The 19,909-nt window shown below is 44.1% G+C and overlaps 1 protein-coding gene across 1 annotated transcript in view; it reads right to left on the minus strand.

Moving 5' to 3' along the window:
* Positions 1 to 360: 360 nt before the first annotated feature.
* Positions 361 to 19,909, minus strand: part of TTK (TTK protein kinase) — a 99,219-nt gene continuing 79,670 nt past the window's right edge. The window contains exons 19-22 of the mRNA XM_024194663.2: positions 16,726 to 16,902; positions 8,502 to 8,592; positions 8,114 to 8,217; positions 361 to 1,147 (exon numbers count right to left, since the gene is read on the minus strand). Coding sequence (XP_024050431.2) covers positions 1,061 to 1,147; positions 8,114 to 8,217; positions 8,502 to 8,592; positions 16,726 to 16,902 — 459 coding nt within the window. The 3' untranslated portion in view covers positions 361 to 1,060. The remainder of the gene's footprint in view (positions 1,148 to 8,113; positions 8,218 to 8,501; positions 8,593 to 16,725; positions 16,903 to 19,909) is intronic.

Consider the following 19,909-nt stretch of genomic DNA (forward strand, 5'->3'; position numbering starts at 1 on the left):
CCGGGGCCCATCAGGGTAAGCCGCTGGCGCGCCAGGACACTTTATTTACTTAGGTTTACGTCCGTGCCTGCAGACGTTTGAGGTAAACAAACCATCTCGGCCCGCCAGCGGCTTATCCTGATGGCCCGGGAGCCAAAGTTTGCTGACCCCTGAATTATAGGGTCAGCTTATGAACAGGTCATAAAAAATTTCCATTTTTATTTATCCATCTTGGGGGGAGGGTCAGCTTATAAACGAACCGGCTTATGATCGAGTATATACGGTAAGTATTTTTCTAAGAATATTTTGCACCTTGGAAAAAAAGTAGCAAGTAGAAAATTGAATTTACAAGGAACAATTTTTATACAGTGTAAGCCACTTTATTTACATTGTTCTTCAGAGTTTTATCAATACTTCCAGTGTGTCATTTATCATCCAATGACAACTGAAAATCTCAAAGCCAGGATGTTAGATTTACATTTATCAACAAACAATGCTGTGTTTTAGCACTTTAACATTAACAATATTACATAAGTGTTTGTTTTCCAAAAGTCTAAGACAATCCACTGGACGTAATGAAAGTCACTGATATTGACTGTGTTTGATGGTAAAGAACGAAACTGCCGAATATACTTTCCAAATGGTACTTGCAAGGACTCTGTCAGGTACTTTAGATCCACAGTTTGGGTTTTATAGAAATCTAAAAATGCAGCCCATCTTTTTTTTTAAAGTTTCTTCAAAAAGTTGTTTTTTATTTAGACATACTCACACAAGTATTTGCAATCCAAATATTATAGCCTTGTGCCAGTCCCAGGACCATAAAGTGTGACAGACTAGCTCATTTTCACTATTTAACCAGTGACATTCAAATGGTAAACAGACAGCAGATGGTAAAGAGTATATTAGATTTTTTAAATTCTGTATTAATAATCTATGGCATTATTCACAACAGAGATAATGACATTTACTTTAAAAATAGGATCTTTATGCTGTCAGTGTCCTTTTTTTAAAAGAGCAGATCAATATATATTTTTATCAAAATTATTTTACGCATTTCTAGTAAATCATGCATTACTGCACATCATTTCTTTGTCCGTGTTTGATTGCCAGGTTTTGTAAACGCAGATACATCAAGACTTTCACCACTGTTGCACTGTTCATATAAAGTCTGAAATTTAAAAAGATAAAGGGGTAGAAATAGTCATTCCAAGAATTACTTATTCAAATGATGTCTGTTTGTAACAAATGATGGTATAGTGTACAAAATTGTGTCAATAGACAGTAATGAGTACCATCTAAACCCAGAACTAAAATTTCAGATATATATGCAAATATGAGGAAATTAATAGGAAGACAAGGTAAAGCAGTACTAGTATTAAATGCAGTTTAGTGTCCAGATGGTGAAAAACATACAAAGCAAGACCACTAAGAAAAAATATATGAACATTTTGAGCAATGCAGGCAGAGGAGGGACTGAAAATCACCAAGATCTAAATTACACCAGTACCAGTATGGAAGGATGAAGGTATTTGCACCCAGTTCCTTCTCCCCCTCCTCTATGCAAGTAGGTATAGTTCCATAGAGGAAATGGAAAAAAATTATTTGGCGATTGAGACATCTTGGGTGGGTGTCCATATTGACATTGCCACATCACAGGATAAAATTAGTGCGGTAAGAGAAATTTGTTAATGTCAAATGGCTGCCATCCATATGGACAAAATAGGTCTGACTAATAGAGATTATATCCAGGCAAGGAAGACCTATGGAGAAGCTAAGATATGTAACGACTCTGTTCTGGCCTAGCTGCCAGAGAGGTGCATGAGGGATAGAATGAAACTGTTACTTGCACAGTAACTCTGGTTCTTCAAGATATGTTGTCCATATTTTATTTTTATACTTTACACCCACACTGTTGGGTGTACCTGTTGGGCTGTACCCGTTGAGGCAACACATTCTCACACACCTCTAACCGATGGCATTAAGGGCAGCGCTGCCCTAATTACCCTTTAGTTCTTTTGCCATATGGAATCCTGATGTTAATAGACTCCAAGTAATGAGGATAGAAAGCACGTCATGGAACAGACATACAAACACCACATCTTAATCACAATTATTATACAGGTAAGTAACTTTGAGTGATTGTCCATCTATATATTCCACTGCTGGTGACTTCCAAGCAATGACCCTTGCTGGAGGTGTGTACCAGGAATCTAGGGAACACAGAACTGTCCTGCCAAGTTTGTATCATCTCTGGATGCCCTTACTATGCCATAGTGTTGTGTCAACATGTAGCTGGAAAAAAGTCATTTTACACATGTCCATAATTGGTAGATTTCTGAAAGAGGCTACAGAAGTAGATCGAGTCCTTGTGGAATGTCCAGTTAATCTTGAAGGTGGGTGGGTGTTAGGAGTTGGCTGATTGGATCTCCTCTTGTACTAGACTCTATTAGCAATTCTTTGTGATGAAACAGCCTCATCTTTAACTCCTTCTGCTTATGTTTGTCTGAGATTTCCTAATGTGCTCAGTCCTTTCTTAATAAAAACAAATTGCTCCATGTACAACTAAGAAATGCAATTTTTCTTCACCTTTGAGGTGTATTATTTGGTTCAAATGACATTCAAAACTGCTTTAGGTAAGAATTTGAGGTGTGGTTTCAGGATATCTAGTCATTAGGGAAAATCATGTATGGTGGGTCTGCCATTAGAGCCTGTAAGTCTCTCATTCTTCTAGTCGACGTTACTACCACCAAAGAAGGATGTTTTTGATAAAGAGGTGAAACAGAGTATGGAGTGAGAGGCTGAAAGGGTAAAACCAGAGGACATAGTAGAATCAACTTTTAAGTTCTCAGGAGGCATATATTCCTTTTCTAAAGTGAAGACTTATCAGACATTTTAGAAACCTTGCTACCTTTGGGTGAGAAAAAGTAGAAAACTGCTGTATGGCGGGCAAAAAGCTGCCTCAAAGAGCTCAGAGACAGGTGTGAGTTCTTGAGCTGTAGAAGGTAATCTAGGACTGAGATGTGAGACTGATGGAGACAAAATGTTGATGGCACCTATATTAAGAATCTCTTTCATTTGGAGAGGTAAGTGGATTCTGTGTAGTCTCTCTGATAAAATCAGCTATTCAGCATCCTTGTTGTCAGATGGAGTGTCGTGGGATCTGGATACAGGATCTGTCCTTAACTCAGATATTACATCCAAGAGCAGAGGTAAGGTTATTTGGTGGCTGAACTAAACCTTTGGAGATCTGCATACTAAATTGCCTTGGCAAAGTAGGGGATATCATAATTAAACGTGGCTATATTCTGCTTGATTTTCCTTAGAATTCTTGGTATCATGGCAATTGGGAGATACATATAATAGTATCCAAGAGCCATGGATTTAGAATTGGATCTTGGGCCATTCCCCCAGAGCAGAATCAATGACATCTCATGGTTTCCCTAGTGCAGTGGTTCCCAAACTGGGGTTCGCAAAATGTTTCAGGGGGTTATTGGGAAAAAATTCCCTAATGGCGGACAGCGCTGTCCCTAGGGACCCCGGGCAACATGGGACCAGCAGCCCGGAGCCCCTGGACTTCCAAGAATTAAGCAGATCAAAGCAAGCATATCTATCGCACTGAGGAGATTTAAACTTCAAGCCTCCTTATAAGAAATGGAAAGTGAGGTGGCTATTTTTTGCTGTTTTTAAAATTAAATAGGCAGCTAGTATTGTTTTTAAAATTATTATGAAGAACAAGTTTAAGCTTTGTTGTAACGTGTGTTGTTTGCCTGAACTGCTCAAGACCTGAAGGCTTGTGTAAGAGGAACTCCTTGAGTTGGCTTCTTAGATACCTTCATGCTGTTTCACATCTGATACTTCTTGATGAAACATAGGAGCCTTGTCTTATAACAAGCTTATTCAAAGTGATACAAGCTACAAAAGTGAGATCTTGGAAGAGTATTGCCGTTTTCATAATGTAATAAAAATAGTGTAATGATAAATAATAATTAATAATAGTGTGTAATAAGCATGTCATAAAAACAAATTTTATATTTCCAAGATCACTGCTTGTATAATTTATACTCAGGTAAAAGAAAATCCCTGGAAATATTCATTTTTAGGAGGGGGTTTGCGAGACTTGACATTTTGGTGAAAGGGGTTCACAGGTTGTTAAAGTTTGGGAACCACTGCCCTAGTGGAACAGATCTACAGAGGGAAAACCCCATCTTGAGAAAATGAAGTGAATCACTTTTTATCTGAATTTCCTGCTGAGATTATCCACTAGTAAATTGTGAATCCCTGGAAAGAGACTGTCTGTTAAAAATATTTTAAAAAAGATTATATATATATAGAGAAAGGTGTGTGTGTGTGTGTGTGTGTGTGTGTGTATATATATATATATATATATATATATATATATGAGAGAGAGAGAGAGAGAGAGAGAGAGATATACCTATCTCATAGAACTGGAAGGGACCCTGAAAGGTCAAGTCCAGCCCCCTTCCTTCACTAGCAGGACCAAGTACTGATTTTGCCCCAGATCCGTAAGTGGCCCCCTCAAGGATTGAACTCACAACCCTGGGTTTAGCAGGCCAATGCTCAAACCACTGAGCCATCCCTCCCCCTCATGATGTTGAGGAATGAAGAAATTCCAAAGTTATACTGCCTCCCAACGCAGTAGGGAGGATCTGGCTCATCCCTGCTTGTTTAGGTAAAATATAACAGTTGTGTTGGTCATTACTTGAACAGAGAGGCCTTTGATCTTTGCCAGAAAGACTTCACAAATTTGACGGACAGCTCTCAACTCCAGTATGTTTATGTGAAGTGATGTTTCTTGAGGTGACCAAATGCCCTGAGTTCGCACATTGTCTATATGGCCTACTCATTCTAGGGAAGATACACCCATCACACGATCTTAGAGGGAAGGGGACTCCTTTGCAGGCTCTCTCTGGATCTATCTACTATTTCAGAGATAGTTTTACTATCAGTAAAACATGCCCCCAAAATTCCTGGCAAGTGACTTGTACCCAACACAGTGCAAAGGAAGGTAAAAACCCAAGTTCACTGCCAATCTGACCTGGCAGAAGATTCCTTCTCAACCCCATGTATGGCGATCAGTTAGACCCTGAGCATGTGAGCAAGACCAAGCCAGCTAAAGCACAAGAGAGAGAGAATACTCAGTGCCACCTCAGAGCCACCTCCTGAGGAGGCTAGTGGGACTTTTCCATCAAAATCATTTTAAGGTGGAGATCCCTCGCCTTTAAATTGCTACAGTGAGCACATTTCTGGGGGATATGAGTTTCCCCCAGGCAACGGACACAAGATGAGACCGGTATCGCCTTGTGGCAAGAGTCGCATCTCTTAATACCAGGTGAGCCTGGCATTACGTCCATTAATTTTTCCCAATTGGGAAGGGAAATGAAAAAAAAAATATAGAAACTGGTTAAAGAACATTCTCTCTCTACTACTAAGCTAAGGAACCAAAAGGAATTTTTTTTTTTTTTTAAAATAACTGGCTAAGTAAAGTCTAATTAAAACTATCTAAGAGCTATAACACTAAAAACAGTATGTAAACTATTTTCTTTTCTAAAGATTATTGAAGAGGCAGCACTGCCACTGGGCTCTGTCTGCAGCCCAGGATGGTTGAGAAAGAACTGAAAGGGTCGGGTTGTGCTTGCGCTACATGAGGCATCAATGGCCAGCTACTGCGCATGCGCGCCCCAACCGAGCACTGCTACCTAAAATCTCTGATCTCCAGCACAGGGACACAAAGTGGGAGAAGAAACATTTTTTTTGTAACAAGTTACACTCTTGGCACTGAATGAGTCGAGGTTGATGTTGGTATTGAGGTTGATGGCAATCAAAGGATCTGTACCGTATGATAGGATATTGCCAGAGACTATAGCAGGGCCATAGGCATAATTGTAATCTGCACTGATGTTATTGATACCAGCGAGTCCAGTGCATAAACTTCTGAAGAGAAACATCTTAAGATGAAATTATCCTACTCAATATATCTTCTTAGAAACAGATTTACAAACAGCATGTCAGTAATGTGCCCTTCACCCAGACAAGTTAGGCATCTTGTATGGCCATTTAATAGCATTACTGCCTCACATGATATACAATTCTTAAATCCTTGTGCTCAGTCATGATGAGACTGCAGCAGGATAAAGAACCTTACAGGAAAGAAAAGGAAAGTTTCCAAACCAAGAAATGGAAATGCTATAAAACATTTCTATCACTAAATCCAATCTAGGTACTAAAACTAATTATTTATAAGAATTTACACATAAAAAGAGACTACATGATGTACAAAGAACCTTTGTGTGAAACCTCTGACTAGAAGCTATGGGTTGTGAGAAGGAACTATGGGGTGGTTGGGACCATGAGGACATCCAGAGCGCATGTGCTGCCCCAACACATATGGCTGATCAAAGACTCCAGCCTGAGTGCACTGGGCACACGAGCCCCAGCAGTGGTATTTACACAGACAATTACACAAAGAAATGATAGTGATCACAGTGCTGCTCAGTTTGAACTATTCTGAACAGCTTCTTATACCTTCCTGTCCAAAAGGGAGGTGGGGGGCATTGTCACAAAGGGCCATGCTGGCCTCTAGCGGCAGGCCAAAGGATGTAGAATTGAAAGCCATTGCCAAATCTGTCTTCTAGTGGATCCTGGAAGTCAAACCTTCAGTTTATAGAGCCTAAGGTGGCTCTTGGACAGGGTGAACGAAAATTTGGGATTAGCACATCACATTTCTACCATCTTCCCAACAGGAGGATGGATAGGCTGTATCAGCTCTGTGGGGCTGCCTTGGCAGACAACAGGGAGCTCTGTCTCATGAACATTTCCGTTAGTGGATATTTTAAAGATTTGCCATATGTGAGAAACAAGTAACCCTCACCCACCCTTTACAGGGTTTTTGCAATATGGGAAAGTGCAGTACAGCTGGCTAGTTTGGATCTACTTCCAGCCCACCTTCTCAGGCGGACTCTAACTGAATTGGGGAGTGGGTGGGGTTGAGAGAAGGATTAGGCTCCCCCTGGCCCATAGGGCACTGGAAAAAGTCCCTCAAGACAAAGGAAGAGGGAGATGGCCTGCTGGGAAATAGAAGATCTCTTTGGTAGATTTTATTTTTTGGCGGGAAGATGAGAAGATTCTTTGTGGAAAAAGAGAAGCGTAGGAAGGCCAGGGCTCCTGATTGAAGTGATTCCCTATTGGGAGGAAAGGAGGTTCCCCCTGCCAACCTCCCAGAGACAGAGTGTATTCCCTACCTCTACCGTTGTCTTGTAAGCCTCAGACTGGATCTAAGCCCTCCTGGAGACCCTCTCGGATATCTGTGGGGTGTTGGGAGCAGTCAGCCATCAAACTGGGGTGGAGTGCTAATAAAGCATAGAACAGTCGCCCAGTTCAAAGGCACTCCCAACCCTGTTCAAGACTGGCTGTGGAGTGGGGCAGATTGGCAGAATGGACCCACTGTCTAAGCCTGCAGGGAGAGGCAAAGGAGGTACATTTTAAGCTGCTCTTTCCTATCTTTTTCTAGAATGTCATCTGGGGCTCTTCTGAGGCCTGGAAGAAAGGTGACACCTTGGCAGAGGGGTACTAGCTGCTTCCATAGATAGAGAGGAATAACCGGGAAAGCATGCCTCAACACCAGGAGGAGGAAAAACAGCAGAAATAAAGCCCTGCATCTGAACTGGCTCCCTGATGGACATGAAGATTTGCTCATTCATCCACATTGATTGCAGGAAAGTGCTGCAGTGCTAGCCCACTTCACAGCGGCTTGTTACTTTTGGTCAGGGCAGAACAACAAGACATGGGCTGTGTCAGAGAGGAGAGAGAAAGAGAGAAAGGAAAACAGTAGTCAGTACAGGAAAACTAGGGAGAAACATTTATTGTGCAAGGCGAGATGAGAAAAAATCCTGTTACCACCACCACGACTCTAACTCCCACCACTCAAGGATCATGAGAAATGGTAATTTACTAATCTGCAAGTTTCATGACAGTATTGCACAGGTCCTCTATATCGGGGGATAAAGTTTTGAAATACTTAATCCTATTAGCTTTGTGATGCACACACTTATTTTAACTAAACTGATTATATTTTAAAGAAATGTGAACATTATATTGGTATAAAAACTGTACTCACTCTAGCAGCTCTAGAAATAGAGTTAGGAGAGTTCAGACCAATAAGTTGGCCAAGGATGCGCTTCATTTCTTCTGTTGTTCCTTTTGTATTCAGACCACCTACGGCTATTCAAATATAGTTATTTTCAAACCCGCATTTTAAGTGTAATTTACAAAATGTATACAATCAGTCTTTTATTTTGACTATATAAGAATTTCAGAATTAAGATACTGGAGCCCTTGCCAACACATACACAAGTGTACCAGAAACACTTATGCATAACACCAGTAACTGGAGAATGCACACAAAAAAAGGCATTCCTCTTTAAAATCAAAATAAATGTAGAGAAATCTAGAAAATGTTTGCTAATTTATTGTGATACAACTTTAATATAAAATGTAAAAATTACCTGTCTGTGGATAGGTTTGAATGTGCACATATGGATGAGTCAACAATTCAGAAATTGATATTCTTTGTTTAGGGTTCCTTATTAAACAGCGCTACAAAACAAAAAGATTGAAAAAGTAGGTTGAGTGGGTGAATAGTTGAAGCTTTGTTTTCTACAGTTAAATACACATGCTCAATTTCCTGAATCATTACAGTTATGCTGGTATCCATGTACAAATCTGTAACTTATAAAACTTGTTTTGGTAGGATAATATCAAATTGGCTGTATCTGTTGAACTGGAAGGAAGCTGTAACACATGTATGGATCCTCATCTCTTAAAACCAAGATGCCTAGAAATCCCCTCTTCACAGAACAGAAACTGAAATACTCCTGTAATATCACTCCTCTGTAGGCAAGAGGAGTAAGGATCGCCTGTTGTAAATGCCAAAGTAGTCTGACAGTTTAATTAGGGATAGAACTGGGAAAAATAGTTTGAGCAAATATTTTATTTTATTTATTTATTTATGGGGAATGCAGATTCTGATCAACTAAACATTTCACAAATTTGTGTAGAAAAAAATTCTACTTGAAATGACTTTCAAAATTTCCTTCAAGTGTCAGCATGGGACACACAGGTTGAGGATCTGGAGAGAGGCTGCAGGAACAAGTATGGAATCAGTGGGACAGACATGTGGGGAGGAGCATGAGAGGAAGCATGGTCCAGTGCATAGGACCTGGGACTCCTGGGTTCCATTCCCTGCTCTGCGATAGACTTCCTTAAGTAAGGAAGGATGTGACCTTAAGCAAGTCTAAGGCCTGGTCTACACTAACACCCCAATTCGATTTAAGGTACGCAACTTCAGCTACGTGAATAACGTAGCTGAAGTCGACATACCTTAGTTCGAATTTACCGCGGTTCAGACGCGGTCCACACGCGGCAGGCAGGCTCCCCCGTCGACTCCGCGGTACTCCTCTCGCTGAGGTGGAGTACCGCAGTCGACGGCGAGCACTTCCTGGTTCGACTTATCGCGTCCAGACCAGACGCGATAAATCGAACCCGGAAGTTCGATTGCCAGCCGTCGAACTACGGCGGTAGTGTAGACCTGGCCTAAGTCTCTGTACCTTAATTTCCCATCTGTGGAAATGGGGATAATGATATGTAAGAACATAAGAACGGCCATACTTGGTCAGACCAAAGGTCCATCTAGCCCAGTACCCTGTCTTCTGACAGTGGCCAAAGCCAAGTGACCCAGAGGAAATGAATAGAACAGGTAATCATCAAGTGATCCATCCCATCACCCATTCCCAGCTTCTGGCAAACAGAGGCTAGGGATACCATCCTTGCTAATAGCCATTGATGGACCTATCCTCCATGAATTTATCTAGTTATTTTTTTTAACCCTGTTATAGTCTTGGCCTTGACAACATCCTCTGGCAAGGAGTTCCACAGGTTGACTGTGCATTGTGTGGGGAAAAAAACGGTTACCTATCTTTCGTAACTGTTGTTCTTAGAGATGTGTTGCTCATGTCCATTCGTAGTAGGTGTGCGCGCGCCACGTGCACAGTCGTCAGAAGGTTTTTTCCCTAGCGATACCCATTGGGTCAGCTGTGGAGCCCCTGGAGTCGCGCCTTCATGGTGGTGCATATAGGTCCCTGGCGACCCGCCACCTCTTCAGTTCCTTTTTGCCGGGAAACTCTGACACAGAGGAAGGCGGGTGGGTCTTGGAATAGACTGAGCAACACACCTCAAAGAACAACAGTTACGAAATGTACGTAACTTTTTTCTTCTTCGCGTGCTTTCTTATGTCAATTTCAAATAGGTGACTCCCAAGCCTTGCTAGGAGGCGGGGTCAGAGTTCATGGAATCGCTGGCTGAAGCACTGCTCTGCCAAATGCTGCATTGTCCCTGGCATGCTGGGTAATGGCATAATCAGAGGTGAACGTGTGGACAGATGACCACGTTGCCACCCTGCAGATCTCCTGGATTGGGACCTGGGCCAGGAATGCCGCCGAGGAGGCCTACGCTCTTGTAGAATGTGCCGTTAGTGCAGGGACAGGTATCTTTCCTAAATCATAACATGCCCGAATACAGGACGTGATCCACAATTAAATTCTTTGAGAAGACACCAGGAGGCCCCTCATCTTGTCTGCTACTTTGAACAACTGATTCCACTTACGAAATGTGCACTCAGTATAAAAGGCCAATGCTCGCTGAATGTCCAAGGAGTGGAGTCTTTGCTCCTGACTGTTAGCATGTGGCTCAGGGTAAAAGACTGGGAGAAAAATGTCCTGATTGGCATGAAATTGAGAGACAACCTTTGGGAGAAAGGCTGGGTGAGGCCTAAGCTGCTCCTTGTCCTTATAAAAAATGGTGTAAGGAGGGTCAGAGGTTAAGGCCTTAAGTTCGGACATTCTCCTGGCTGATGTTATTGTGACCAGGAATGCCACTTTCCATGACAGGTAGAGTAGAGAGCAAGTTGCTAGGGGCTCAAAGGGAGGCCCCCTTAGTCTTGAAAGAACTATATTAAGGCCTAACCTGCAGGTATATTCTGTCAAGACCTTTAAGAAACCGGCCGACCATCAGGTTGGAGAAGACTGAATGGCCAGCTACACCCGGGTGGAATGCTGAAATGGTGACTAGGTGAACTCTTATCGATGAGACTGACAGGCCCTGCTTCTTTAAGTGCAGCAGATGATAAAATGAGAGGCCTGTGTCGGAGGACTGTGACCTTGCGAGCACCAGATTGAGAATCTCTTCCACTTGGCCACGGAGAACCTCCCTAACAGGCTCGGAGCACATTAGTTCTACTAGGCTTAGCCATGAAGCTTCCCAGCTGTAAGGTGGAGAGACTCTAGGCTGGGATGCTGGAGACTGCCATGGTCTTGAGTGATCAGGTCCGGCAGCAAAGGCAATGTGACTGGGTTGTCCACCGATAGCTCCAGGAGCATGGTATACCAGTGCTGGCGAGGCCAGGCTGCTGCTATCAGTATGACTGCAGCCCGCTCCCTGCGGATCTTGAGCAGAACCTTGTGGATGCGTGGGAAAGCGGGAATGCATACAACAGGTGGCCCGTCTAAGAGAGGAGGAACATGTCCGCGAGGGAGCCCAGGCTGTGGTTCTGGAAGGAACAGAACTCTAGGCACTTTCTGTTGCTTTTTGTGGCGAACAGGTCGATCTGGGAAACTCCCCACCTTTGAAAAATGCTGTTCACCATGTCCGGGCGAATGGACTACTCGTGGTTGTGGAAGGATCTGCTGAGATAGTCCGCCAAGTCGTTCTGAGAACCCAGAAGGTAGGATGCTTCCAGGTGAATTGAGTGGGCTATGCAGAAGTCCCACAGCTTGAGGGCTTCCTGACATGGGGAGAGGAACGAGCTATGACTTGCTTATTTATATAAAACATTGTGGTCGTGTTGTCCATCACCGCGCATTTCCCTTGCAAGTGGGCATGGAAGGTCTGGCATGTAGGCGGACCGCTCTCAGCTCCTTGATGCTGATGTGAAGCGGGAGCTCATCTTGTGCCCGAAAACCTTGGGTCCTGAATTCTCCAGATGAGTTCCCCACCCCAACGCTGTCACATCTGTAACCAGGGACAGCAAGGGCTGTGGTTTGGAGAAGGGGACCCCGCGCATACTGCCTGTGGGTCGAGCCACCACTGGAGAGACCCGAGAACTGGCTTTGGGAGTGTAACCACCTTGTCCAGACTGTCACGCCCAGGCCTGGAGAGGTCTGAGCCTCAGCCTCGCATGCTGTACCACACATGTACAAGTTGCCATATGTCCGAGAAGTTTCAAGCAATTCCTCGCTGTGGTGGTAGGGTATTGCTTGAAGCCCTGTATGATGTCTTGCATTGTCTGAAAAAAGAGACTCTGGCAGGAAGGCTCTGGCCTGACCAAAGACCAATAAACTCTATTCTCTGAATAGGGAAAAGAGTTGATTTGTGTACATTCAGAAGGAGACAGAGCCTGTCGAAGGTGGATCTCATCAGGTTGACGTGTTGCTCCACTTGTGCCCTGGAGTGGTCCCTGACCAGCCAGTCATTGAGGAAGACCTGCACCTGCCTTCTTCTCAGGAAGGTGATTCTGACTGCCATGCACTTGGTAAAAACTCAAGGGGCTGCTGACAGACCGAAGGGGAGGACCGTAAACTGGTAATAGTTGTGGTTCACTACGAACCTGAGAAAATGTCTTTGGGCTGGAATTATCGATATGTGGAAGTACATGTTCTTGAGGTCGAGGGTGACATAGCAGTCTCCTGGATCCAGAGATGGGATGATGGCAGTCAGAGAGACCATGTGGAACCTCAACTTCTTCATGAATCTGTTGAGGCCTCGCAGGTCAAGGATGGGTCTGAGATCCTTTGGCTTTGGGGATTAGGAAATATCGGGAGTAGAATCCCTTGCCCCTTAGCTCCTGAGGAACTTCCTCCACTGCTCCCGCAGTGAGACACGTCTGATCCTCCTGCATGAGGAGTTGCTCGTGAGAAGGGTCCCTGAAGAGAGACGGGGAAGAGGTGGTGGGAGGGAGGGAAGGAGAAGAATTGGAGAGAATATCCCACTTCTACAGTGCGAAGGAGCCAGCGATCTGAAGTGGGACCATTCACGGTAGAAATGGGACAGACAATTCAGAAAACATGGTGAAGGATCCGTGAGTGGACTGGTGCCCCTTCAAAAGTCTTGGTTAGAGCCTGATGGACTGCCTTGCCGAGCCCTGGCCTTTACTGGGTGGTGGATGGGGAGGCTTATGCTTGCCATTCTTGCCCCGCTTCCTGGAAAAGTCTTGCCTAGGCTAGGGAGGATATAAGCGCTGAGAGGGCTGGGGCTTAAAGTACTTTTGCTGGGTGGTGGGGGTATGCAGGCCCAATTATTTGAATGTTGCCCGTGACTCCTTCAGCTTGTGGGGCTTGGAGTATGTCTTCTCCAAGAACAATACCATGCCGTCAAAGGGCAAGTCCTGAATTGTTTGCTGGACCTCTGGTGGAAGGCCTGACACCTGGAGTGGTGAACTCCTCTTCATGGCTATGGCAGAGGACATGGTTTGTGTGGCCGAATCTGCTGTGTCCAGTGAGGCCTGTAAAGAGGTCCGTGCCACTGCCTTGCCATCCTCTACTCTGGCAGCAAACTCCACCCTAGAGTCTGACGGGACCAATTCCTTAAATTTCATTGTGGAGTTCAATTAATTGAAATTATATCTACTAAGGATTGCTTGCTGGTTAACAATCCGAAGCTGGAGCCCCCGGTGGAGTACACCTTCTGGCCAAAGAGGTCCAGCTTCTTCGAGTCCTTGGATTTTGGGGTTGGGCCCTGCTGCCCGTCTCTCTCTCTCTCATTGACCACTGCCACCTGGCTGCGGATGAGTAAATACGTATTCGTATCCCTGAGAGGGGACAAAATACTTCCTCTCCACCCACTTAGCTGTAGGGGAAATGGAGGCAGGAGTCTGCCACAAGGTTTTTGTAGTGGCTTGAATCGTTTTAATGAGAAGCAATGCCACCTTGGATGGCCACTCAGAGGTTAATATGTCTACCATGGGGTCCTCAGACTCAACCACCTCCTCGGCCTGTAGCCCCATGTTATTGGCCACCCTGTGTAACAGTTCCTGGTGCGCTCTGTTATCAACGGGGGGCGGCCCAGAGGACAAAGACCCCGCCACTGCCTCATCCGGCGAGGATGACGACAAAGCCCTAGGCAGCACTGGGCCCTCTTATCCCTCCGACTCCCTGGACGGGTCCTGTTTGGTGCTGTGCTGTTCAGCGCCGACTGCGGCCTCGGTGGTGGAGCTGGGACCTGGATGGGGCTCTGTGCTGTGGACCGAAGCCGTCTCGGTGCCCCGAGGTGTGGGACAATCCCAGGACATTAGGGGGGCACGTACCTCTGGAGCGCGTGCACTGGGCTTGGTGGTATGCCCATGGGGTCCAGAATGGCCATTGCACAGGCCCCTGCCACGGCATCATCCCCGCCTCCTGCCTGTAGCGGTGCCGCTGCAATCGGTGCCAGCTGTGCCAGGAATAGTAAGACTCCGCCTGTGAGTCCAATGACAGGGACCTTGAGTGCGGACACCACAGTGGTGCCGACTGGGATGGTGCCGGAGAGCGGTGCCGCGGAGAAGGCAAATGGTGCCTCATCATCGCGGGCTTGCCTCTGGGCAGTGCTGGAGGTCTGTCTGGGCTGGCGGAGGGACTGCGGAGCCGTCATGGCAATCAAGTCCCTGGCCGCATTAACTATGTCCAGGGCGGAAGGGAGCTCCACCTGGCACACTCTAGCAGGAGAATCCACCGGCACCAGACTCGACTGACTCCTTTGTGAGCGCACTCCTTCTGTCTTCTTGTGCCACTTATGCAGTACCGGTGAATGAGAGCAGTGCCATGTTGCCTCCACGGGCTTCAGCGCCAGGGAGTGTCGGTCTCAAGGGTCTCTATGCCCAGAGTCCTTCCTCGGTGCTGTTTCTTGAACAGAGGCTGAAGCACTTTGCACGGAGCTGGCAGGGGATGGAGGGCTGCCTCCATAAGGAACCCTTTACAGATTTTGTAGCGATCTGTTTGATGCGCCTCCTCCAGACACTTCAGGCAAGAGTCGTGGGGGTCACCCGTTGGCATGGGCTTGTGGCAGGTCCCGCATGTCTTAAACTCTTGGGATTGAGGCATGCCCCGAGCTCCAAGAGGGGAGAAAATTGGGGTCGGGGGGGAAGCCCCCTACTTCTAACTAACTATGAAGACTAACACTAACTAACTATTTACGGTATACTCAAAGTTCAATCACTAGGGGAAACGCTTGCTGAGGCAAGTGAGACATGCAGCTCCAACGACCGTCGCTGGTGGTAAGAAGGAACTGAAGAGGTGGCGGGTTGGCAGCTACTATATGCACCACCATGAAGGCGCGACTTTAGGGGATTCCACAGCCGACCCAACGGGTACCGCTAGGGGAAAAACCTTCCGACGACTGTGCACGCAGTGCGTGCATACCTACTTGGAATCGACATGAGCAAGCTCTTGAAGAAGAACTGTGCATTGTGTGAAAAAAAAAAAAAAAAAGTACTTCCCTACCTCACAGGGGCATCGTGAGGATAAATACATTAAAAATTCTGAGGCACTCAGATTGTGAGGCACTACAGTGACATGGGCCAAATAATTACCTACCATTGATTGATAGATGTGGGAGTTTTGGAGGGGCATAACAAACCCCTGTAACATTCCCCCCACTGAATAGCTCTGATCCCTTCCTTTCCTCCCCACTCTTTCAACTACTTTCCACATCCATTTGCAACATAGGAAACAGAGGGGTGAAGTAGCCCATTTATTTCAATGGGATGTTCTCACCTGAATGAAAACACCCCATGGAGATGAATACAGTCTGAAACAATAGCTCTGAGATGTGATAACTGCTCCTTTCTTCTCTGTGGGTATTCTCACTTACATCCCCACTAACACTACTAGGCTGTATCCTCATGAAACACAGCAAGGTTCAAGACAATACAAGTAAGCATGTGGATTTTAGAGCCTTTAGAAAAGCTGACCATTAAACAGAAAGTGCTGCCAACCCTAACTTTTGGAGAACTGGTGTTATGCTATAATATATATTTTGAAGATCAACTACAACATACCTATTATTAAAAAGGGATCATGTAATAAAACTGGTTGTGATCCAGTTTTACATTATGCAACATAAATCGTTAGTATTTCCATTAAGTTTCTCAGTTCATGCTCCACAAACATGCCCCATCAACCCATCAAAGGGTAAACTGCCTTCACCACGTCAAGAGCAGTATCTGGATTCTGAATCTATATTCCCTGCTAGGTAACACTGTCAGCAACTCAACTGGACTCAGTTTTGGCTTTTTAGAGACATGAAAAATCTGACTCGGTTCCAATTTGTGGGGAGTATGGGAAAGAACATTTTTTCTGGGCAGAGCATATGTTGCACTTGTATTGTGACTCAGCCAAATCAACCAGGTCATACTGCCTAATCTATATAGTTACTTATCACATTTGCAAATTGAGCTGAAAAATCATGCTCAAGCTAGAGGAAGTCATATAGTTAGCCTTAGCACTAACTAATCTTCATTTTGGTGGTCATATCCGTCATTACATGCACAATCAGAATTATGCCCATCTGGGAACCAAATTAGAAAATGTTTCAGAAGAAGTCAAGTCACATCTACTCAGATTACAACAGTCTAGTAAAGGAACAACCATCACTTGAATCTGAATTCAACTTTTTTAAAAAACTAAAAATATTAAAGAAAGTTACCTTTAACACATCCTGGAGATCTTTTTCTGCAATATCAGGGAACTCTATTTCATAACTAGGATCAATTATAGCATGAAGTTTGGTGATCTGATTTGTTATGTGCTGAAACGGAGTCCTTCCATAAGTCATACAATATAAAATGCATCCCAATGACCAAACATCACTTTTGGGACTTATCTAAAAACAAACAAAGTAATTATCTGAATAATAATAATATTAATTACTTTAGTTTAAAAGAGAATGATCTCTTTTCTCATAGATACCAAACATCATTTACTTTGTGTAATATAATTTTACTTGAGCAAGAAGATACAATAGGGGGGTGTTACATAGTCTGATGATTCGCCTTAGTGATTATGCACAAAAGCCAAAGGCTGAGTGCCATTAACTGCCAACATATGTCATTATTAGACCATAAACACAAATCTTGGGAGTGTCTTGTTACAATATTAACTTCTAAATAAATATATTCTAAAGAATTATTTTTTGAGGACTAGATGGTCTTTCCCAAGTGTAACCCAACTTAAAAAGCTAAAGAGTTAGTGATAAAATTAAAACAAAATATTTGATTTTAAAGTTGAACTTGATATTGCTTTTGACAGTTTCTTAACAGTGATTTCCTCTTGGCATCTCTTCACAAAGATGGTGGTGAAGAAAAGAAAGCAAACAACCAACTGCATTATCTGGGATATGATAATGTAGGGGTTTGGGGTTTTTTGTTTGTTTGGGGTTTTGTTTTTGGTGGTACATGATCCCAGAACTGCCTCCATATCAATCAGTCATTGGGGAGTGGGAGGAGGAGACACAGTTTAGCCTCAATTGAGATATATTACCCTGACAACAATACAGAAGTTCTTTTCATCAGCGTTTTCCCCACTAACCCCATCGCCTGTGTATGATCAAATTATAAATGGGAAGAGACTACTGATTCCAAAGCCAGAGGATCTGATAACCACCAACATGGATCTCTTAGAAGGAAAGGTAAGTTAGTGGCTGTTTAATAAAAGTTGCATCCCAGTGAGTAGGGCTGTCTTTATTTTTAAAATGAAGACATTTCACTAGGCATCTGTGTTTTCTACAGAACTTACTTTTTGTCTACAGATGTCATAGGAGGACACTGGCACAACCACCATGCCATATTACTTACCCGACATGCATTGGGCTTTGATCAAAAATTAGAAATATTACATTCCTAAGCCAGGACCCTTCATGCAGGATCTTATGAATGAAGCCTTTGATTAATATATGGGGTGAAAGCTTCACCCTCTGTCAGGCAAGGTAAGAGGGCCAGAGCAGCACAAAAACATCCTTAAAGAACAGTATTTGGTCGAGGGCGGAATCCCTCGGCCCCGGCACTGCAGAACACAGCCTGTAAGCCTGTCTTTGAGGACCCCAGGCAAGCCCTGGTATAAGAGGCAAATGGGAGGGTGGGAGGGACATGTCAGGGCAGGGACCACAGCCTGCAGCACTCTGGCCTGTATGGCAGCCCTGGAAGGCTGTCATACTTTAGACAGGCTACCAGGACAGTTTAACTTGTGCTAGGGGACTGCTCCATTGCCTGGAGCAGCCCAGGACTGGGAAGGTGCAAAGATGGCTTAAACCCATCTTTATCTGCTTTTCCCATTGGGCTGAGAGTTCTTTGCTGCATCTCTCAGAAGTGCAGCACAGAATCTCACCCAGTAAGTTTAATACTAACCCAGATGTGGTGGGCAATGTACTTTGGTATATGGCTCAGATGGTCATGCAAGGTGCTCACTTCAGTAACCTCTTTGTGCAAAGATCTTACAGACCATTACTGAGCTAAGTTAGAGTAGCTATTTTTAAAATGCTAACAAGAACGGTAGATGAAAAAATCCCACATCTTCATTTCACCATTCTGCCAAAATTGTTAAGATCAGAGGTGAAACCTTAGCACAACCTTATACCCATATTATAATATCAACATACCAAAATGTCATATTGTGGATAATGAGAGAAAGTGAATCCTCCTGTAGATCTGAAACATCCTAACTTAATACTATTTGAAAGGGTTATTTAAATCTGTGCACTAAATATTACTATAGCTATAATTGAGCAGCCTCAAATCAAACACAACCAAATCAAATTTACCCTAAGCTTGAGATTAAGATTTAAAAGTTTCAACCTGAAAAGATACAATTTTGCCAAAATTATAATTTTTTGGAAGTAAAGTGTGTATAAAACATTAACTCCACTAGAAGCAGTATGCTGATGACATTCAGCTATATATCTCATTCTCAACTGATGCCACCACTACTAACATGTCAGAATGCTTACAAGAAATTAGCTCTAGGATAAAGAGCAGCTGGCTCAAACCGAACTGAGGTAAGACCAAAGTGATGCTGGTTGAAGAGAGAACACTTTGAAGAAATGGCCCAGCTTATTGTCCCCACCTTCCATCAGAGGCATACAGCCCCCATTCATCACAGCTGTGCAAAGACTTGGTATTGTGTTTGACTTCTCACTACACTTGAATAACCAAATAATAGTTTCCAAAAACACCTTTCACCTCCAGCTTGCTAGGAAACTTCACCCCTTCCTCGCAGATGATGACATGGCCATTATAATACATGCATCTGTCACCTCCAAAATGGATTACTGCAACTCATTGTATCTGAAGATGACCCACAGGTCCAGATGGCACAGAATGAGGTTGCCTAATTTCTCCATGGCTCTGGACACTGAACACATCAGATCTATGCTAACGTCCCTCCAAGGGCTCCCAGTCAGCTCCAGATGCTGGTTTGAGGCTTGGGTCCTAATTTTCAAAGTAATTAGTGGATCAAGCCCTAGCTACATGAAAGACTAAATTTTGATTTATGAACCACTGTAATAGCTATGATCCTTTAAAACAACAGAGATCACAAAGCATGTGAGAGCTGGGGACAAACCATTCTTGGTCAAGTGGATCCAGCTAGGGAACAAATTGCTGGAGGACCATCTTTAGGGAACATTGCAAAACCTCCCTCCGAGAAAGCCTTTCACCATAAGTGACTCTCACAACATGAAAACAAAAAAGCCTACCTCAAGCAGGGTTTTGATTCCCAAAAGAGAGAAGTGCTAGAGACTCCATAATGTCCACAAGGGACTTTGAGTCCCTTTCATGTAAAATCAATATCAACAGCAGATACTACAGTGATAGGCAGTAGTATAAAGGCATAAGATA

This window comes from Terrapene carolina, unplaced genomic scaffold (genome assembly GCF_002925995.2).
Source record: "Terrapene carolina triunguis isolate 2854851 unplaced genomic scaffold, T_m_triunguis-2.0 Scaffold42, whole genome shotgun sequence".
NCBI classification, from domain to species: Eukaryota; Metazoa; Chordata; order Testudines; family Emydidae; genus Terrapene; species Terrapene triunguis.